General features: G+C 54.3%; 1 protein-coding gene across 1 annotated transcript in view; it reads right to left on the bottom strand.

Annotated features, from left to right (window-relative positions):
* The window catches only part of ADAM12 (ADAM metallopeptidase domain 12), a 286,161-nt gene that overhangs the window by 93,690 nt on the left and 169,601 nt on the right, over positions 1-22,870 (bottom strand). Inside the window, 2 exon segments of the mRNA XM_045291382.1 lie at positions 3,669-3,745; positions 15,941-16,019. Coding sequence (XP_045147317.1) covers positions 3,669-3,745; positions 15,941-16,019 — 156 coding nt within the window.

Here is a 22,870-nt window from a genome sequence, read left to right as displayed (position 1 = left end):
AAATCGGACATACCCAGTTGGGATCCAAGTTTCCCTGGAGTGTTTTCAGAAGGAGACCCAGTCCTCCCCTGGTCTGTCAGTCTGGAAGCTCTGCTGGCACTTTGTCCACCAGGGGACACACAGGTGCCAGAGCATGGGCTACACTAACACACATGGGGGCACTTTCCTCTCCACCTTCCAAGAACCTGGCATTGTCAACAGAGATCTCATCCGCTATGTCATCGGACCACTATGGACTGCCTCTGTTTAGCCTGCTCTCAGTGTTGATGCTGCAAAGCAGGGTGGGGAACCGTGTTTCTGTCAAGGGCCCTTGGGATATTTCTCACATCATCTGAAGGCCATGCTGGTCAAACATTGAGTTCACTGCCCCCACGTGTGATGGCTGGCACGGCTTCTGTGTGTGTGTGATGCCAGCTGGGATGGATGATTTTGCAGGCCCTCTGTGGCCTGCCACAGGAGCCCTGGTGGGCTAGCAGTTGTGTCGGGGCTACCTTCTGCATGGTCGGTAATTCAAAACCAGCAGCAGCTCTGGGGGCGAAAGACGGCACTTTGTACTCCCGTCAACACTACAGTTCCGAAACCCACAGGGGTTGAGTCAGCACTGACTCGATGGCAGTGAGTTTGGGTTGGTTTGTCTGGCCTGTGGGCTGCACGTGCCCCACCTGCTGGGGAAGGAGGCCCATTTATCTCCCGGCATTCCCCGGCCTTGCTTGCCCTTTGCCTGGCAAAGCGCTCCCTCTTTCTGGGACGAGTGATCAACTGGAGGGAAGCAAGTTCAAAGAACAAGACAGTTCTGCTCGCTTACCAATTTCACTGGACTTTAAAGTTTAATAGCCCCGTGCTGCCGAGGATGCTGACTCCCAGTTACCCGGCGGGGTTTCCAAGCCGTAAATCTTTATGGAAGCAGACTGCGAGGTCTTTCCCCGGGAGAGCAGCTGGTCAGTTTAAAGTGCTGACCGCTTAACCACCGCGCCACCAGTTCGAGGCCCCACACCCAAACCCACACCACCGAGTGGATGCTCACACAGAGCTACCCAACCTCACACACTAGAGCTGCTCCTTGGGGGTCCAAGCCCCCCCTTTCTCCAGGGGCAGACAGCCCCATCTTCCTCCCACGGAGACTGCCGGGCTCGAGTCCCTCGCTCTCAGTGAGCTGTGCGGTGCATGACCCAGTTCAGGAGCATCTACAGAAGTGGGATGGGAGTGCTTTCCTGTCGTCGGTGATTGACTCTCCTCGAAGAGTCTTCGCGTCTGCTTCAACAAGTTTTACAGCAAGCTAATTAAAATACATTTTAAGAACCAACCTTATTTTAGTCAAGCTGTGCGAGATGCTTTTCACGTAGAATAGTGACAGACAAGAGTAAAATTTACATATGAAAATCACGACAATGGGTAGGACTGTGCTGAAATAGTGTGCAAATAATGTTACGCAGCGTAGTCTCAAAGCACACACACCAATGCCCATGAGCCCTACACACAGAGCCCTGAGCCGTGCTCCGCTGTGTCACAGAGGTGGTTAGGAATCTACTTTGGCATGTGGACAGAAGCACTTTTTAAAGAGTAGTGTACGAACGCAAGAGGAGCCCTGGTGGTGCAGTGGTGACGCATTGGGATGCTAACCACAAGGCCAACAGTTCAAAACCACCAGTTCTTCTGCACGAGAAAGATGAGGCTTCCTCCTCCCATAGAGATTTCGTCTTGGAAACCCACAAGGACAGTTCTATCTGCCCTGTCGGGCCACGATGAGTTGGATGGGACTCGGTGACAGGTATGCCAAAATACGTGTGAGGTACATATGCATGTGTGTGTTGCGTGATGTGAGTGGCATGTTTTTGTGTGTGGTATGTGTGATTTCCATGTGTTGTGTGTGGATCCTGTGTGAGGTTTGCATTTTTGTGGGTATGATTAATGAGATATGTATATTTTCAGTGTGCTACGTGTGACTAGTATGTATTATGTACGTTGTGTGTGAGTTATGTATGTATGCGGTATGTGACGTTTATAGATTTTGGCGCATGTACTATATGTGACATGTATGCCTTTGTGTGGTATATGTGATTAGGATCTATTATAGATGTAAGCTGCATGTGGTGTGATGTTTGTTTTTTGATGTGTGCAATATGTGTGATGTGTATTTTGTGGTATAATTTGCATGTGGTGTGTGTGGCATATTTGGCATAGAGATGTGTTAGATGGGGTATGTGTGATGTTTGTGGTATCTAATGTGTGTGGTGTGCGTGACACATCTGTCATGAGTGTACAGAACATGTGATCTGTACATGTGCTGTGTATTAATATGTGGTGCTTCCTGATGTGTGTGAGACACGTTTGTCATGAGCATGTGGAACATGTGATCTGTACATGTGCTGTGTATTAATATGTGGTGCTTCCTGATATGTGTGAGACACATCTGTCATGAGTGTACAGAACATGTGATGTGTACGTGTGCTGTGGATTAATGGGTGGTGCTTCCTGATGTTTATGCGACATGTCTGTCACGAGCATGTGGAACATGTGATCTGTATGTGTGCTGTGGATTCGTGGGTGGTGTTTTCTGGTGCATGTGTGACACGTCTGTCCGTCTGTAGGGAACATGTCGTTCCTGTGTGCAGGACACGTGAGTAGGAGCTCTTTCTCATGATTCAACACTAACCCACAGGCCCTTGCAGTTGTGCTGACACACAAAACGGGACCCTGTCTGTTGACTCACGTGGGCTCCCCGGCTGCCCGCCCGGGCGCCCCTCTCCCGCTCCCACAGAACCACACTCCGGTGCCACAGGCCAACGCCAGTCGGGCTTGGACAAAACCCACTGCTGGTTCACAAACCCGGTCAGCCCAGTCAAATGCAGAGGTAGCTGGAACTTTGCTGGGTCTCACCCAGAGGGAGCTGATGGGACCTACTGCCTCTGGGAGGGAGCGGCTATGAGGCGGTTCAACTCAACTTGGCAACTGTTAGCTTCCTCCTTCTTGGTCTCCTCCTGAGTGGAAGGAAGGCCTTTATAATGCTCTGTGAGCAAGGAGCTTACACGGTCATGCTGATGGCCCTACCTCTGACCACCGGGAGGTGTTGAACATCAGGGTCACATACACAGAGGATAATTCCCACATCTTGGGGAGAGTTGCCTGCAGCATGGCTGCAAAGAAGGCTTAGCAGGGAGGCTGTCTCCAGGCTGCCCACGAGGAGGTGCCCCGGGCCGTGAGACCCTTCCCACGTGCTCTCAGGGCCTCAGGAACCACCTGAGACCAAGCCTGTTGCCTGTGATTTGATTCGTGGCTGGCAGAGTGGAGCTGCTCCCCCAGGCTTCCATGGCTGCTCCTTCGGAAAGGAACCCTGGCGGCACAGCAGGTGAAGCACTGCCCTGCTATCTGAAAGGTCACTGGTTCAAGCCCACCGGGATCTTTGTGTTAGAAAGGTGAGGCCGTCTGTTGGCACAAAGCCTGGCTGCTTTGGACACCTGGAGGAGAAGTTCTAGCCTGTCCTGCAGGAGAGCTGTGTGTTAGCGTGACAGCAAGGGGTTTGTTCGTTCGATGTCACAGAGGGTGATGGCTGGCTGGATATCCACCTATGGGCTGCTGGGCGGGTCAGGATCCCAACCGTAGTGGAGCACCCCCCCGCTGGTGCCACATCTTGTTGCCGTTTGATCAAGAATAGGAAACAATGAGCTTACCTGAGACCGGAACAAGTGCTGACACTGACCGCTGATCCGGGATGACCGAGCACATGCCCGTGGTAGTAGCAGTGACCCTGCGAGGAAGGAGGAAGCAGGTTAGGGGAGAATGGCTCCTTTGTACAAGGAGCGATGGTCTTTTCAGCGGCCTCGTGCGCATAGGAAGGTTGAACACAGACTACGGAAGACGGAAGAAGAACCGATGCATTTGAATGAGGGTGCCGTCGAGGAAGATTCCAAGGCCCAGGGACTGCCAAGAGCACACAGAGCTGTTCTGGAAGCGGGAATGTTCTTCAGAAGCCAGGAATGGAGAGACTTTGACTCACAGACTCTGGGCCTGTGGTCAGGAGAGACCAGTCCCTGGGGAAGGACTTCACGTGGGATAAAGTGGAGGGGCAGTGACAGACAGGAAGTCCTTTGACAAGATGGATGGACACAGTGGCCACCCCAGTGGGTTCAGGCATGGCAACATCTGTGTGACCACGCGGCCTGGTCAGTGTTCATTCCGCTGTGTGTACTGCCCCGAAGAGGAGGTTCCGACCCGACCCGGAGGCACCTATCACCACCACCACCCAGGGCCTGCCCTCACGGCTGCTCCCTCTGGGCTGTCATGTGAGAGAGACTGACCCAGTGTTCATGACCTTTAGCGCCAAGCCCATCATGACCCAATCTGGGATTATACCACCCGATTACTTACCAATCACAACCAGGGCAGTGGACGCTCCCAGTGCCACCCTGAACCACAGCCTTCCTGAGAGCCCTCTCATGTGAAATCTGCCCTGAGCTGGCACCACAAACCAGGCCACATCCCCACCCTCCCCTCCGGTGAGGGGTCTTGCACAAGTAGATGGGGAGCCGGACAGGGTCTTTAAGGGCACTGTGAGAGGTGAGAGAGCCAGGCTGACTTCTGTGGCTTATGCAAGAGGGGAAAAGCAGATGATGGGAAGGGGACAAGAAGGGAAGGGGGACAGGAGCCCACCACATGACCCACCGCTGAGCTGGACGTCAGTCTCAGCAGCTAGGACGGGGCTTCTAAGTGCAGATGGGGGTCCTTGGGTGACAGGCCTGCTCAGCTCTCTGAGAATGCAGCCGTTTGCAAAAAGGCACCACAGCAAGGCAGCGCCCCAGTGCAGACAGTGGTGACGTCCAGGAGCAAGGTTGGTTCTATTCTTGTAAGGGTGGGGGCGTAAACCTGTGGGGGGGCTGGCTGGCCAGGCACACCCGATGCAGTCTAGGCAGCTCTATTTTCTGGCCCTGTGTGTGCCAGCTAGACTGGGGTCCTGGCAGACTAAGGTGGTGCCTTCCAGGAGAATCCTTGTGTTTCCAACTGTGCCCACGTGCCCGCCGTGGCACATAGCTCCTGTACCCAGGACAAGAGCCGTCTGCCTTTCCCAGAGCTGGGCTTGGTGTCCAGTTGTTGATGAGACACTGGCACCATCTTGACTTTGCTAAGGACGAGGGGCCAGCTGGGACTGAGTGGCCGAGGCCATCAGCCATTGCCACGAGAAGGGGCTGGACATGTCCTGTCTCTGGCCGCTTCGAAGGCACGGCTCTGGGACTCATCTGGGAGACAAGAGGAAGCGATGACAGCACCCCTCCTGGCACAGCTGCGATTTTGTGTGTCTTGTTGGTCTTTGGGGGAGCCCTGGTGGCATAGGGGTTACGCGTTGGGCTGTCATCGGCAAGGTCAACAGTTCGAAACCACCAGCCAATCCTCGGGAGAAAGATGGGGCTTTCTCCTCCCGCAGGGAGCTGCGCCACCCTGTCCTCTGGGTCGCTGTGAGGCGGCACTGACTCGATGGCAGCGGGTTCGGGTTTTGGTCGACTGATCTTTGGCCTGCGGTGTGCACCCTGGACGTGAAGATGCTGCCTGCTGTTGGGCCAGTCAGAGCGCACACCGACCCCCAGCATCGTCGGCGGATGGTTTTTTGGAAAACCCCATTGCCAGGCCTTTCTTCTGAGGCACCTGGGATGGGACGGCCCGCCCTCCACCTTTCAGTGGCGGCATGAACTGTGAGTACATCTTCCAGGGGCTCTTGCTCGACACAGTTTCTTTTAACTTTGCCCGCGAGGTCTTTGGTGGTGAAAAACAAAAACACCACCACAAAACAAACTACTAATTTTCACGATGCCAAATGTCCCCCCCTCTCCCTCTGCGCACTTTGTGCATTACCGAAGGCAGCAGCTTTCTTCAAGGATCTACATCTGTTCTTTATTTCCTCCTCCTACTTAAGCCTCGCTCCTTAATCTATCTGGAATTTATTTCTGGGGGTGGGTGGGTGGGTGGGGGCTGAGGCTGGAATCTCGCTGTCCCCCCCACCTTCCTTTCCCAGAGCAGGGCTTGCTGGGCCCCACCTGGTGTCCCTTTCTCACGGGTTGACAGGCCAGGTATACAACTCCCTTTTTCTTCTGGGGGCCGTCTCCCCAAGACACCGTCCCCTCAAGACACCGTCCCCTCAGCGTTAGCGCCTGTGCCAATGAGCCACTGGGTCGGTTTGTGTGCTCGGTGCTGCACGACGCCCGGGATCAGAGCAAGGCCTCTTTTTGCCGAGAGCAGAGTTCACAAAACGCTGGAAGATGCCGAGGTTTCTCGTGTAGCCGCAGTCTTTTGCAACTATCGCTGCGCCTGAATGCCGAAACATTTTCACCCATCCCCCAAAGAAGACTTGGCCGCCTTCGCAGCCACTTCCCATCTCCCCGAGGGAGCCCTGGGGGAGTAGTGGGGGGCATGCTGGACCGCTAGGTGCAGAATCAGCAGTTTGACACTACTAGCCACTGTTCCCGCCAGGCGTCAGCATCGGCTCGAAGGCAGTGCCGAGTATGTTTAGGAAATGAGCTTTGCATGCTCATCACGCTCACAGTCCTCTCTCCTTTTGATGGGGTTACTGTGTGCGATCGAGCTCACCGTCCTGACGTTCATTTCCTGGAGGCCTGCGCATCTTTCCATTCGTGGGCGTTTGTAGCAATACATATTCCAATCTCTTGGCCATTGTAGAATGGGCTTGCTTGTCTTTAGGTTGTCAGAAGTCCTTAGATCATCTGGATATTAAAAATCCTGGATATGATATGACTTGCAAATGTTTTATCCCGTCCTGTGAGTTCTTCTTCCTTTGCTTGTTCAGTAGATATTGTTAAAGACATCGTCTAAACAAACTATCGGTAACCTGCTGTGCCTTCAGATGTTGATCGCGTGCTGCTTCCTGATGGCACAGCCCGAAGGACATGTCGTCCTCGATAAGCCCACACGGCTCTCCTACTGATGCCCCCCATTTACACGGGGAGGCCCTGAGGACAAGTGCTGGCCGATGCGCTGCTGCCGGGTGCCACAGAGTCGGCTGTAACTTACCGTGGCCAAGGTAACAGAAGGCGATTGGCTGGCCCTGTAGCATTTTCTGGAATAGAATTTCCATGGACTCACAGTGACTCACAAGAGTAGAACAGCCCCTGGGGTGTCCAAGATGATGGCTCTTTATGAGTTCACGTCTCTCCTGTCGCTTGGCTGGTGGTTTTGAATCGCTGACCTTGTCGTTAGCAGCCCCCACGCAAAGAGCACGACACCGCGCGGCTCAGGATTGCTCCCACGGCAGCGAGTTTGTATCTCTTCAGGCTTCATCTCTATGGGGGCAAATCTGTGCCCGATCTTCTCTGTCACGAAGCCCCTGAGCAGGTTTGGAGCCCTAACCCTGTGGGAAGCATCCAAGTGCTTTACCCGGGTACCACAGGGGTTCCTTTGACATGGTCTGAAAGGCCATCAAGTGCTAGAGAGAATCGCTGAGACTGAAAGGCAGGTCACCTGGCAGTAGACGCCCTCCACTGCTGATGACACCCTGAGGGCCTAGCTAGAGGGGCCTCACGGAGGGAGGCAGGCAAGAGCTGAAGGGGCTACTTTCAGCGGGCACTGAAAGGCACAGGGGTGGGGTAACTTTCAAAGCCTCAGAAGCCTGCACCTTTGGCAGCCACACTGATGTCATGTGACTGTCTCAGTGGGTCTGTCTGATTTCCTGTGCCTTTATGAACCGGGACGGTCTAAATATCGAAGCCTCATCTTTTCCATTTGTTAACATTTGGTTGGCTTGTGCTTCTGCTGTCGTATCTCAGAAACCATCGCCAAATCTGAGGCCAGGATGAGCTACCCTCATCTTATCTAGGAGTTTTATAGTCTTCACTCTTACACTTATGCCTTTGGTCCATTTTGATCTACTTCTTGTATATGGTGTGAGGTAAGGGATCTAACGTCATTTCTTTACGTGTGGATACCTAGTTGTCCCAGTACCATTTATTTTAAAAAACGGTCGCTTTTACCCACTGAATCTTCTTAGCATCATTGAGAGAGCCAGAACTCTTTTTGCTATTGCTTTTTACTCGTTTCTGGTCTACTATTTGGAGCCTGGCGGTGTGGTGGTTATGTGTTGGGCTGCTAATCAGAAGGTAAGCAGTTCAAAGCTACCAGCCACCCTGGGAGAGGACGATAAGGCCTTCTACTCCCATGAAGAGTTACAGTCTCTGACGCCCACAGGCGCCGTCCTGGTCTGTCCTGTAAGGTTACTTAGAGGAGCGATAGACTCAAGGGCAGTAATGCCCGTCTTCCTTCGATGTGAATTTCAGGAGCAAATTGTAAAACTCTAATAATCCATGGAGATTTCTGCTGGAACTCCATTGAGTGGCTACATCCGTTTGGGAAGCTCTTGTGTTTTTATAATAAAGAGCTTTCCTATTCCAGCACGAGGGTAAGTAAAAAGTTTTGCCGCATGACCATGGAAACCACTCTTAAACAAAAAGATCGAAAGTGGAGTTATTGCTTCCTGCCGCCTCTGCACGTCGGTCTGTACACTTCGGGGGGCCGTCCCCACCCTAACCCTGCTCTGAAGAATCTTCAAGCTGGCAACACCACGTCCAGATGGCAGCGCCACTTGTGTTCTTTGAGAGATGCCCTTTGAGTTCTGGGAACAAAGAGGTGTCCGAAGGGGCAGGCCCAGACTGTAGGTAGATGGGGTCGGGTGACAGTGGAGTGATCCTAAGGGCAGATCTCGCTACCTGCACACAATGAGCAGGAGCAGGGTGGGCACGGCCTGGTGTTGCCACTAAAGGGCATTTGGAACCGTGAGAGGGTATGTGGCTGGCATAGTAGCTCCAGCTGCCTGGGGGTGACCATGCACCACTAGTTCAGGACAGGTGCAGACCTCTTGGGGCCTCGCCCACATTACAGAATGTTCCCCTTCCCATTTTAGGGGTGTAGGGTATAGCCAGAGACACAAAAAAAACAGGGCCGATTAAAAATGTGAAAGATACAATGGTGCCAACAACTTAATTACTGACCTCTAAGACTTCCAGACTGGTTCAGTCTTTGCCTCAATTTACTTTTTTAATCAATGATGTATCAAACATACTTTCGAATTAAATACCCAGAAACACGAGCTCATTAAAGCATGCGCCGAGAACAAATTAGGATAAAATCAATTGCCAGCTCAACAACTTGGCTGAAGCAAGGCTTCCAAGGGGGGCGAAGGGGGTCTGCCTGTTGATCAGCCACTAGCCACCGAGAGCCACTCACCTCTTTTAATCAGGACCAGCTTTAAGAACCGGGTGAAGCTTATCTGCAGCTATTGGCCTAACAAGCTCACTGCTCATCCCAGACAGCGATGACACTCTCGGACCAGGGGACATCATTCCCAGAGCCCCCCTCATCCAGACTCTGCAGGACAATGCATGGTTTTGTAATATTCGCTATCCCTGCCCCCTACCACCTGGTCGATACAGATGATTCACGAAATGCTAGACAAATGGCTATTTCATTTTTCTAACCCGGGGACTATCCTGCAGCTCTGTATTTGTGAGTCACACGCCACACCGTGGGCCCTGTGACTGGCTGGGCCACGTGACAGTGGAGGGGACGTGCTTGCCTAGGCGGTCAGCTGATGGGCATGCTTGGCTGTTCACCAAAGGCTGGGTGTTAGGGTCTACCCAGAGTGCCTGGCAAGAACATGCTGGCAATCTACTTGGGGAAGAACCAGCCTTGGAAGTCACGGGGGCTGAGTGGCAGTTTGTCTCTCACGCACATGGTCGCCATGGGGTGATGCTGTTGGCTTGATGGCAACTGTGACCTTTGGGGGTGGATGGAGGTGGCCCTTTGATGGTGGAAGGAGGTGGGGGTGGGCCATCTGTGACCTTTGGGGGTGGATAGAGGTGGCCCTCTTTGATGGTGGAAGGAGGTGGGGGTGGGCCATGATGCCACCTCTGGAAGGCCCCCCGGGTGTGTTCGGCCCCTGCATCTGGGATCAGCTGCCTCCACACACCTAAGTCAGGAGGCAGGAGCCACCAAGGCCATGTGACTTTGCACACACGGGGCTGTCTGGTCTGGAATTAGCCACAGCAGTGACAGACTCAGCTGGCAGCCACCATGCTCAAGGATGGTCCTGTTCAGTGGACAGTGCCCCCTCTGCCCAGCCAGCTGCTACCAAGTGACCCCATGTGTGACAGGGCAGAACTGCACTCCATACGGCTCTCAACGCCTGATTCTTCAGAGGCTGGTCAACCCCAGGAGCTGCCTTCTGAGGAGCCTCTGGTTGGGCTCGAGCTTCCAACCCCAAGAGCAGCAGCTGAGTGTGTGAACCATTTGTGTTAACCAGCCAGGGACTTCCGTGTCTGCACCTATCTTCTCAGACAGCACCCCATTTCCTCCCTCTGATGGCCCCAAGAGTTTCAAAACACCTCCCAAACCATGGCTTAGCCATTTCTAACATGTTCCCATCTCCAAAGACCCAGCTGCATCCACCGACACCACCCCCCACCCCATCTCTGCTCAGCTCAGTCTGCTGACCCAGCATTCTACTCCTGTCATGATTGTAGAGTCTCGGAAACCCACGGGGCAGTTCCACTCTGTTGCGTGGGGTCACCGTGAGTTGGAATAGACTGTGGCAGGGAGCGAGGCTTTGGTTTTGTGTTAAGGCTAGCTTGTTGCCCAGGTGCTCAAGCCCCAGGATGGGTGGGAGTCGTGGGGAGGGGGGCTGTCAAAGGACCAAGGAGCTGGGGGCTGGTTACTGCATACACAGCCCTAGAGCTCAGGCCACAGCCCAGGGGGGGCTCTGCTGTGACGACTCTCCTGATGGCTCTCTCCTCCCTCCTTGCCCCACAGGGCTCCCCTCTTCTGTTTCAGGTCATTCAGTGACTTACCCTGAGCACAGGTGATGCGAGCCACAGGCGGGTGAATTTCTGCGGCACCGGGACCACCGTAAACAACTCTCCCAAGGGTCCTAGCTGCCCTCAGCGGTGTCTTTGGGGATGAAAAGTATCGGTCTCTAGTGCACTGTCCCCCACGAGCCTCTAAAAGCGACAATAACTCATCACCTTCTAGTCGATGGGGACTCACAGCGACCCCGGAGCACAGGGTTGAACTGCCCGTGATTTTCCGCGTCTGTTATTCTTTCCAGGAGTAGAAAGCCCGTCTTTCTCCCATTGAACTGCTGGTGGTTTCGAAATGTTGACTTTGGAGGTAGCAGTACCATGCCACTCTAGCACAATCTCCCTGTGCTGTGGCACCAGAATAGGGTACAGCCTCCAGTGCCACCCTGCCTGGAGAGCCGGGGCACGCAGTTCCAGAATCCAAACCAGCCACCACGCTGCTCAGGACTGACCGCCAACCCCACTGAGAGATTCAACACTGACCAGGGGCCCGGCAGCGCTCCAGCCTCACGGCAGCCCTGGGTTGATGCCTCACCAAAATGATGAAACTGCTTTGTGTGAGGGCTCAGGAATGAGGAGATGAGTCAGCACATCTCTCTGCCTTCCACCCAGAGCCAACAAAAACAGCCTGAATGCTGACTCTGTCACCTCCCCACGGAAGACAGCCTGAGGCTGGGGCAGCCCTGGCGGCCCCACCCCCACCCCACCACTGCTGGCGAGGGGAGCGGTGAACCAGCTTCTCCGTCCTCATCCTGACGCTGCAGCCTGGTGGGCAGTCCCACAGGCCCTCTGCAACTGCCACCGCTCTTACGGGAGCCTAAGACGCAGGGGCTGCCCGTGGGGTCTCTGTGGGGTCTCTGTCCGTCCAGCATAACCCAGCGAGGACAGACTCAGAGAGCCGGGTGACGGTCCACGGAAAGTAGTATCGGGTTGGGCTCTACCCAAAGGGGCCTTCGTGTATCTTCTGTAGGAGCCCGAGTGGTGCTGTGGTTAAAGCAAGCAGCCACAGCTCACACCCTGCAGACTCTCTCTGGAGAACCATCAGGCAGTCAGCCCCCGTCAAGAGATGCGCCTGTCAAGGGTCGGGTGAAGGGTAGGCTATTTGGAGGGGGAGCTGGGGGAGGTCTGACTGGGTTCAAACCACTGAAACCAAAGCTGATGATCTGAAATGTAAGCCCCCATCTCATTCACAATAAAAATTGCTATTAATGAAAGATTGGCAGGCCTACTCATTCCCATTAGGCTGCCAGGAGCCAGTTGGCTCCGTGGCACTGGGTCCTTGGTCTGGGATGTTCTGTTGCTGGACACAGTTTGGTTCTGGGCAGAAGCAAACCTTCCCACTCATTTCCCTCTTTCCTCCTGCTTCTTGCCAGTGGAGGCCCGAGGACCGGCTGAAGGGAAGCTGGGTCGGCAGGGTACCAGGGCTGGGTTATTCTAGGGTACCATGGGGAGGCAGGGACGGTGCACTCTGTGATGGAAGGCAGATGGCAAGATAGGCCTCTTTGCTCGTCTAGTGCAGGCGTCTGTCCCCTGCGCCACCCCAATGGGCTGGGGCCAGTGGGGACCAGGGCTTGTCTTCCCTCACCCCTCTCTTCTGGAAAGTTGCTTTCATGGGAGAATAGGAAGCAGAGGGAGGAGGGGGTGGGGGCATGGCCTTGACATCTGTCCTTTCAGGAAATAACCTCATGGTGAAATGAGAAGAGAAAAAGCAACCTTCCCCCTCCCGCCCTGCATCAATCACAGAACCATTACAAAATACCAAGTCTGGAGCCCCATGGAGGTAAGGACCCTTCCTGTCCACCCATGGTCCCTTCTAGGTTGCTTCGCAGGTGCCTGGACTTGGAGGTGAGAGTTTTCTTTACCCAATGGCCTTCATGCCTATCCTAAGTAGCTCAGCAACAGCCAAGGGGCTGGGGTGGGGGAGTGATTTGGAGAAGGGCAGGTGGCGGCAGCTGTGCCTTTTCACAGGCATATGCCATTGTATTGGGCTTTGCGCACAGAGTCATCTACAAACAGGAAGTGTGCGGCCATTCTGTGGCCAGCAAGCCTACCGGCGCCATGTTTTCCAATGGCAATGGCCTGACTTTGCCTCTGTGTCCCAGTTGAGCTCACACTTTCTTAGAATGTCATTGGCACACTGAATAGACCAGATCCAACACCCACGGCCAATGGGACCCATCACCACTCTTAGGGACCCTGGAGGGCAGAGCAGAACTGCTCCACAGGGTTTCTGAGAAGGTCATTCTTTCTGGGAGCAGACAGCCTCGTCTTTCCTACATGGAGTGGGCTGGTGGGACTGAGCCAGCAACCTTGGGGATTGTAGCCTCATGCTCACCCCACAGCACCACCAATCCATCTTGCTAGACCCCCATAGAGCATAGTCCTAACTTTTCCATGCACAGGGAAACTGAAGCTCTGCTCTCGCTCTATTGGGATAGTGCTTTTGTTGCAGTGGTCTGGGATCAAGGCAACCCGTCCATCACTGCTTGTTTTGCAGTGTGGGTATGATTCTGGGGGAAAGTTACATGGTGGTTATTTTTCCCTAAATCTTGTGCAAGCCATCCGTCTTTATTTTAACAAGCAGAGCCAGCCTGTTTCCATATAGTGAATGCGACCACGGGCCTATAATAAGCCGGCTCATTTTCACATGTCAACTCTGTTTCATATTCACTCTGCGGGCCCTGTGCTTCTCGTCCTTCATTTAGTCTTTCTTTATTTGCAATTATACATCCTGTTTTTCTCTTCCTAGAATGGTGACAAGCACTTACAATTTGTATGACACCTCCCTTACTTATCAAAATCCTGAGCTATCCAATACATCTATTATGCTGTAGTATAATTTTCTTAAAATTAGTAAAGCTATTCACCCATCTTGCTTGCTGTCACCCAAATTTAGTCCTCGTGAGTGTCGTTAGTATTTGAAAGAGCGAATCCCGATGATTCCGGGTGCCCCATCTTCTTTCCAGGGCCCCTTCAGGCCTCCTTTTCCCTGGTGTTCTGATGCCTTCTTAGCAGAGACCCTTGGGGGCGGGATCTCTGGTGGGCAGGTTCTGGGGTCTTTGCATGACAGCGTCTATTTCCTATCACTGGAATACAGAGTGAGGTTGACAACTTCCCCTTCGTGTTCTGAAGGTCTTATTCCATAGCTGCTGTCAGCGTAACTGCGTGGTTTGGTTCACACCTCCCACGGCTTTCACGTGGCCACACGATTTTTATCCCAGGAGTCCTGCAGCTTCGCTCTTCCGTCACCCTGGACTAGCTTCCTCTTTGTTCTTCCTGCCTGGGACGTGGTACGGTTTCTTTAAGATGCATGCATGTCAAGTCCAGGGGAATGCCTCCTCGTACTCTGTCTAAGCACTGCCCCTTTTAAATTCCCTCCCTTATTTGCTCATTATGGAAATTCTGATTAGGCTCATGTTACACAGCAGTACTTAATCTCTTAGAAACACTTACATGCGCCCCTGCTTTTCGGACCACCTATGTTCTCTCATTTCCCTGGCCCGCCCACGCACCTCTCCAGGGGGCTCTGAGTTTAGACTCATCTGCAATGTTTGTTGTGATTCCCATTTTTCTTTTCGAGAGAGAGGCAACTCCCGTCATCCAGGTTGTAGAAATCTCTCTGCATTGGAGGCTGGCTCTCAGCTTAAGGCCTAGGGACCCCACTGATTGAGGACTCATTTCCAGGTCAACAATCTCAGCTGGGTACTCCATTCCTGAGCTGCTAACCAACATGTGGACACTCACATGCCTGCAATTTCCATCTCTTTCTTGTGAACTCTTTGCCCCATCGGCCATCTGACATCAACATTCGCTCTTGTCACCTTTTCAGAGGAAGTGGGGCCTTCTGGGGGTCCCCCTTGGGAGATTCTTAACAGTAAGAGCCGGCTCCTCTTGTTCCACCACGGTTCAGGTTCACTGGGTCCCTCCTCCAGGTGCTGAGTCAGCTCTGAGGGTCCTGGGTCTCCAATTCCCAAGTCTACCACCCTAGTTTTACATTTCCCGTTGGTCTCTCCTCTTGGGCTTTTCTTTCAGCTTGACCGGGCGTTCACAGATGTCCTTATGTGCTTGTATGATGCTTATACTTTATCCAAGAGCTTCATCTTTCTTTGCACTACGAGAGCTGCAGCAATTGATCCCTCGGTGCGACCGGAAGTAGAAAGTCTTGGTGCTGAGGGCCAGTCACGTGACACAGCCAGCACTACAGCCGTCACCGTGATTTGACGGCTCATCCCTCTGAAGCCTCAGACCCTCCTCTATGCCGAGACTGATCACACCCTTCTCAGTGGCCCGAGCGTGGGAGCAGGGGAGCTGCGAGCCTGCCTTGGTCTCTTGGAACCCTACACTCACAGAGGAAGCGCAGCCCACAGGAAGTGCAGTGCAAGTTTGCTCAGTGAATAAGCAGAAGTAGGACTGTGTCCAGGTGCCAGGTGGTCTTCAATGCAAGAAAAGCCAACCAAATCGTGACATCCAGGACACAGCATCACACCCCCACGGAGGATTCGCTTCAGATAAAGCCTGAGGACCCATCTCCCTTAGAATTTCTGTCCGTGTAACTTTGCAAAGCCCAGCCCAGGTATGCTCATCTTGCGGGCCAAGGCCAAGCTTGACTTACTTATCTTTCTAGAAAGAAAGCCATTAACACCGAATCGATTCAGACTCACAGTGACCCTCCAAGGTAGCCTGCACCTGCTTGGTAGGATTTCTGAGCCTGTCCTTCTTTATGGGAGCACACAGCTCTCTGGAGGCTAGTGGGACTGAACTGCTGACCTTGTGGTTAGCAGCCCAACATGTAACCCACTGCTCTGCCAGGGCTCCTCTCTGTAAGGAAAGGATCGGCCCCACGGGACACCCCAGTAGGGTCCTTGGAAGGTGGGGTGGAGGTCAGCTCTGTGACAAAGCCCCATGAGGGTCACAGGTGGAAGGCATTTTCCAGAGTGATGAAGTCAAGGCCGAAGCGCTGAATGGCATGCAAGCCCTTCCTGGGACCCAAGTCCAGAACCGGGCCTGAGGCTTTGCGCTAGCTGGGACAGCCTCAGCGTGTGAGTGGGGATGGGACCGTGCAGGGGGATGGGCTGAGCCCAGGTGGGTGTTACCGTGTAATTTCGCGTGAGGGAGACATCCCGACCATCCTGCAGGTAGTGGGTTTCCGTGAAGTCGCTGGAGATGAGGCCTCTGTGGACAGACAGACACATGAAATGATGAGGGAGGCAGCCACCGACCTGGCCTCGCCCCTCCCTGACTTACAGCCAACAGAAGGGCTGTAACTTGCTCGGGTGGACCAAGACCCCACACCACACACGTGGAGGTCCTGTCTCACGGCGTCCCTCTGCCTCGCTCATCTTAGACTAGCACCGTGCATTTCTGAGTGAGGAAAAATTGCACGCTGGAAACCAGCAGCCTCTGCAGCCTGGGTGTGAGGCTGAGCCGCCTGCTGAGACAATAGCTTGGGCACCACCATCCGGCCCCTGCTGATTCCCCGGCAGGTGGGAGCAGAGCTGTGCACATTTACACGTCCATGCAGAGACCAGGGCAGGAACGAGTGCTCATCCAAGCAGCAGCGCCCACGTGGATAAAGGATTCGGGACACACAGAAACAGCCGACTCCTGAGCTTCTGGGAAAGGGAAGAAAGCCCCGGGTGTTCTAACAGAAGCTGCCATGTGAGCAAACGGGCCTTCCCTCGTCTGAGCAGAGCATGGGGCTCTTCAGGGTCTCAGTGGCTTTGCAGCATCCTCCGAGCCTGTGCCACATAACCCCTGGACGTTGGTCGGCGTGCCCACTCTGAGCTATGTGCTGGACTCCCTGTTGGGAAGGCAGACCACCCAGTCCTCATGGGAGCTGTAGTCTGAAGGGGCAATAGAACCCAGTGCAAGGGGACTGCCACATGGTGGGAGCACAGTCCCATGGGATGGATGGGCAGGTTGGTGGGCATCATGGAAGGAGAGGCTTGGCAGAGAGAGTGACAACTGGCTGGGCCCTGAGGGATGGCACCAGAGTTGCTGGGAGGGGGACGTGGGAGGGAGCTGTATCACAGCCAGTGGCCGCAGGTCAGACACCAAGGGCCCCGGACCCAACAGGCATGTCAACCGGACACTCCTCACTTAGGGTGGGGGGGTTTCAACCTGTCCATCAAGCTGCAGCCTGATGACACCTCTTTGATGCCATAAGCCAGAGCAACAGAGATAATGGCTCTTTTGGCAACGTTGCCTTCCTGCTCGCTGGGACTCTGCCGCTGACCCTGCGGGCTGTCGGGGTCCTGCCGTGGTGTTTCCACTGGCTTTGGATCCACAAGACTCTGCACCCACCAGCCCGTGACCGGCCTGCCTCCCAGTTCACCATTCTGAGTCTAGGTTACTGGCATGGGGCTCCTTGAGCCTGAAGAATGACTTATGGACCAGTCTCGGGCTGATGGACTTGAGTTGTGCTGGGGTGCCTTCTTGACTGATGACTTGTTGATATGAAGTTCTTTCCTGCACACAGATGAGTGTCCCTGGATCTGTTGCCCTAGACAACCTGGAAGGACTGACACATGCTTTGAAACAGCTCCTGGACTGGCCATGCCAGGGTGAAGGCAGGTCAGTTCACTTCAAACCCTGACCTCTGCTGCCAGTGCAGTGGGCAGGGAAGGCACTGCCTACCCGGCCACCCACCAAGCAGCCAGTTGCTGGACCTCCGGCAGCATGGGGGCAGTGGTGATGGCAGGCCTGTTGAGCCGGGTCTGACTCCCAGCGAGTAACTATGGAGCCGCCACGATTCTGCTAGGCGAGCACACCACCTCCTGAAGTAAGGAAGATGGACCTTCATCCGCCATCCGGGGCGGCCCATCTTTAGTGGGGCTTTTCCCGAGCAGCTGCAGGCGCATGAACAGCGGCACCGCAGCTCAGAGCGCACTCACCCGGCCCTGCCGGCGGCACCCGTTTCATTCACAGCCTGAGCTCACTCCTCAGGCACATCTGCTATGGCAGAGGGACACTGTGACCACGCTTCACACCCTGTGGTTCCACTCCAGGCCACGCACAATGTGGCACTCATGTGACCCATGCAAAGCCAGCTCCACACTCCCCTCTCGGGCCTGGTCCAGGGGCTCCAGGGGAGGCTGCTTTCCCTCATACCTCCAGGCCCCTCAGATGCGGATGCAATCAGGGATCTCAGGGGGATGCTGGTTGGAAAGGGCGGTGACAAGGGCGGCAGCCATACAGACCAGAACCGGAAGCGTGGCATCCTCTGGAAATCCCTGCCCTGGATGGAGCCTGGCTTTGCAACCTGAGTCCTGATGGAGAAGGTCGGGGGGTGGGGGACAGAGGAGGAAGATGCTGAGAAGGAGCAGTGATGGACCCTCTCTCCTCACACTCAGCTTGGTCAAGGTCCCTCCCAGCCCCGCCTGGAGGTGGGGTGATCTCTGCTTCACGTAGATTCGGGTGCACGCAGGACCTGCCTCGCTTCCATCACCCAGGCTCTTGGATGGGTGTGAGCTGCGCCCAACAGCCAGGGGACTCACGTCCTGTGTCCTCCAGACACAGCACATACATGCCATTGCTTACACCAAGGACCTGTCCCCCGAAAACCACACGCAGGAGGCTCCTCACTCCCTGGTGTCCCTGCCCAGGCCCTCTCTCCATCCTGCATGTACCCCTGGACCGAGTTTCCTCCAGTCCCCTGGGCAGGACACTTCCAGGGGCAGCGGCCAGAGCCAGATGTCAGGAACAGAGGAAGTGGGATCTGGGAAGGGACAGGGGACAGGGGACAGGGTGGGTAGAGGAGGCCACAGACACAACAGGGAAAGAACTTTGGTGGCAACAGAGGTGGCGTCATGGGTGTTCATGTGGCAGAGGGCTCCCGGAAGGCATGGTCTTGATGAGGGGGCAGAAGCAAGAAGGGGGTGGATAAGGGGGGCAGGAAGGGAGACCCACCTTCCCCAATCGGAGTGCTGCAGGGAAGCAGAGGGGTAGGAGGGGACGTCGAGGGTGGCCCTGGATGGTAGGCGTTCATGGGGAGTGGCCATTGGAAAGGAGTAGAACAAGACAGAGAGGGGATGGTGCCTCAGGGCTGGGGAAGGGCGCCCAGGCCCCAGTGGGTAGGGGGCATCAGGGCTGGGAGAGGGCACTGCTCTTGGTGGTGGAGAAGGTGGACCAGCCAGAAAGGTGGCCAGACCTTGGGACAGCCACTCTCCAACTCAGCAGTCACGTGAAAGCGGAGCCGGACCGCAAGGTCTGCTTATAATTTCCCAGTGAACTCATATTCATAACATTTCGTCTTGTCTCTCTTCTTAATAACTTGATGATTCAGTTCTCAACAATGCCGGAAGCTCCTGACTCAACGTTAAGGGGAGTAACAGATGGAGGAAGTTGTACAACACGGAGACATCATTTAGGGGCTGCCAGCCAGACAAGGGAGGGGGAGCTTGTGGAGATGGATGGCGCAGGAAGGAGACCTTGTCTCCTGTCGGGACGATACGGAAAACCCATCAGGAAGGCCGGAGGTGGAGACCAGCATTTGGTCAGCGAGCCGGTTAACAGAGCAATGTGGCAGCTTAACAGCAGGACAATTAATTATAAGTCTTTAAACAGTGACTCAGATGGCAAGACAAAGACCAATGACTATTTCCCCCTGAGAAAAAGAAAAGGCCCCAACTGCTTTTCAATGTCAACCAATGACCTTGAAGTGTAACAGCCATGGGACTGCAGTTATACCCGGGGGCTCCGGCAGGGTCTGAGATACTGGTGGATGCTTCCTCCCATTGAAGGAGGGGATGGGGTTCCCAGGAGCAAGCCACCTCACTCCCCCCACCCTCCCCGCTCCCCCTAACATGAGGGCAGCTGGCTGGAACCACTGACCATGTGGTTAGCTCCACCAGGGCACCCAGTTGGCACCTCAAAATGAATTCACGATGTTGACGATCTGTGACGGCAGGATAATCTTATATCAAAGGAGTCTAATTGGAGTACAGTGTGTCTAAACTGGCCGGATTGATTAAAGGCGAGAGAGAGTTCAAGGTATTGTTCATCGCGAGGGGACCGCAGGCAGGGGGGACAGTCACATTCACTTTTTCATTATTTCAAAAATTCCAGAGGCTGTCAGGCCAGCACCATCAGCCCTGCCTGACAACTTATTAACTTTAGAACAGCCAAAATCGAGGAGATAGTGGAATAAGAGCTACAAGATTGGCATCACTTTCTCAGGCTATGAAAAAACTCACTCCACATGCCAACCTTTCTCCATCGTTCCTTCTAAGGTTGTACGTCCGGGGTGGGGGACTTCATTACTCTGTGCCACACACTCATGTCATAAGGCAACTAGTTTGCCAATTAGCTCCAGAAGGCACCATGGGGCCTCCCTGCAATTAGATCACCTGCACAATGGGGGCGCTGGAGAGAGAGCTCCCTGCTAGCGCAGCCATTTGGTATTCCAGCACAGCCCCGGCTCCGTTTCCTGCACAAGATTGGCTTCTCCAAAGCCTATTACTCCGCAAATTACAAAATCACCCAGACAGAAATGTGAGTAATGGCTTTCTGTTCACAAGGGTTTGCAAATACAGCTCTGAGGGTTTTCATCCACCTGCGGCCACAAGGTGGATTCCGACTCTTACAGAGGAGGGCTGGCCCGTGGGCTGTGAAGAGGGAAGACCCGAGGAAAATGGATGTGGGGGATCAAGGGACTGGCCAAGAAGACGGGTCATCCCTCGAGTGTCCAGCAGGACAGTGACTCTGTCTGGGAAGAAGAAGTGCAGCCGGAATGCTCCTGAGAAGTGTGGCCGGTGAGGCTTTGCCTCGTGTATGTGGACATGCATCAGGAGAGGCCAGGCCCTGCAGGAGGAGTGACGCTTAAGGCACTGAAGTCCCGTAAGTGCCTACCTAATCATCGGAGTTGTCAATGTGACCAAGCCCTCTTATCAAAAGCCAAACTCATGATTGTGCAGTTGATTCTGGCTCACAGCAACCCTACGAGACAGAGCAAAAGAGTCTGGGTGGGTTTCTGAGGCTGTGGATCCTCCCGGGGACAGACAACCTCATCTCTCTCCCACAGAGCGGCTGGTGGGATCAAACTGCTGACTTCACAGTGAGCAGCCTAGCACGTAACTCACCACTCCACCAGGCCTCCTTTGTGCCCTGCAGATCGCTCTTCAAAGAGCACCGTCCTTGAGGCTGGTCCTTTCTTAGCTAGTTAAGCTTCCCTATTATTTGGCTGTAAGATGACTTCAGGGGGGTGTTACGGGTTTAAGGATCAAAGATGATTTCTGGGCAATGGCTTCAGGGGTTCGTTCATCCAGCCAGCCTCCTTGGCTCCAGAAAGTCTCACATGTATTTTCTTACTGATCTCATCAGAGACTCTCTGGGGCAGGGCCTGCTGTTAGCTCCCTGGTAAGAAGAGATACTCAGAGAGGTTAAGTGGTGGGTCCAAAGCTATGTAGCTCAGTCCCTGGCTGTGTCAGGCCGGCTCGACGACAGAAACAAATCCAGTGACACTCATATCTGTGTAAGAAAGAGCTTTATATCAAGAAGTAATTGTCTGTCAAGAGAACGTCCCAGCTCAGTCCAACTCACTGGTCCATAAGTCCCTCTTCAGACTCACAAAACCACGTAATGATGCTGAATGCAGGTGGGTGCCAAGACTTGTGGGTCCAATGGTGGTGGATGCAGCTCCAGGGCTCTGGCAGCCATCCAGGTCAGCAAGCCAGAAGGTGGAGGCCGAGAGAGGGGGGGGGGGGCTGCTCTTTGGAGAACCACTTATCTCAGTCGCACCTCCAAAGGAGATCATCAAGCTGTGAAGCTGTGACCTGATTGACAGGCTAAACTCCACCCATATCTTCTCAGAGGTTCCATGCTGGCACACTAAAACCTAATGATCACCCTAACCTTGGTTCCATTTGGCTTCAAAGCCAGCCTGTTCCCGACCTCTGGTCCACACGGCCACGTCAGGAAGGAAGAGCAGCCACGTTCTGAAGGTCTGCAGAGGCAGCAGTGGTGTCCCAGCCATTGGGACGGTTGGACACTCCTGGCTAGGGGTGGGCTCAAAGCTCTCCATCAGTCTCCTTGATGTCACGAGCCTCTTGGTTAAGAGCAAGATGAACAGAGACCATCTCTCTCTGCCATTGATTGTCCTTCTCATGGGGTTCTCACTGGACTCTGTGTCCACCTCCCTGTGGGCTGCCCAACTATGACAGCTGTCGGTGGCCTGCCATCCTTCAGTGCATTGACCTTGGATCCACGTGACTGTGCCCTCACCGGCCTGTGGTCTGCCCACTTCACCTTCTAGGGTCAGCAGCCTGGCATCCAGGTGAGTCTGACGAGGGCCCCGGTTAGCACTGGACCTATGGCCTTGAGTTGGACTGGGCTTGGCACCTTTTGGATTCAAACTTGCTTCTTGATGTAAAGTTTTCTTGGACACAGATGAGGGTCACTGGATTGCTTCTCTAAACAACCCGGCCTAACACCGTCTGTAACAGAACGCCACAAGAGGGGGATGTTCACAAACACAAATGCATTCTCTCACAGTTTAGGCGGCTGGAGGCCCAAGTTCCTGGTGCCTGCTCCGGGGGTGGGGAGAGCTTGGCACCTCTTTTCGTTCATAGTGTTGGGGCAAGGCCCTTGTCTCTGTCAACACCTGTAGGTGCAGCATCCCTGGGAGATGGCCAGCTGTCTCAAGTAATCATCTTCCAGGTCCAGCAGGTTCAGCTCGGGGACCCTGGGGCATAAAGGTTAGTGTCATGCGTGGCTTATCCTTCTTGGTGGTATTGGGACCCTCACTCTCTGTTGGCTTCTCTCTTCTTTCTCTCTCATGAGTTAAAAGGTGTTGGCGGCCACAGCCCTTGAATCCATCGGGTCTGGGCGGAGACAGAAGAGAGGAGCTGCGTCCCTTACAGCCATGTCCTCTTACAACTGATTAGCTTGCCACATCAGATTACATCATGGGTGATGACTGCCTAATGGCCAAACCAGGCAGAATGACACGGACTCTGTTGGGGGGTGAGATAATTAGTTTATTGTGCCAGCCTGGCCCATAAACACAAGTGAGATTAACTGAAGGG

The sequence above is a fragment of the Echinops telfairi genome, unplaced genomic scaffold (assembly GCF_000313985.2).
Source record: "Echinops telfairi isolate 266 unplaced genomic scaffold, ASM31398v2 ScPeMD7_70;HRSCAF=299, whole genome shotgun sequence".
Classification (NCBI taxonomy): Eukaryota; Metazoa; Chordata; class Mammalia; order Afrosoricida; family Tenrecidae; genus Echinops; species Echinops telfairi.
The sequence above is the reverse complement of the archived record's forward strand: the minus strand, read 5'-3'. Positions and strand labels throughout refer to the sequence as shown.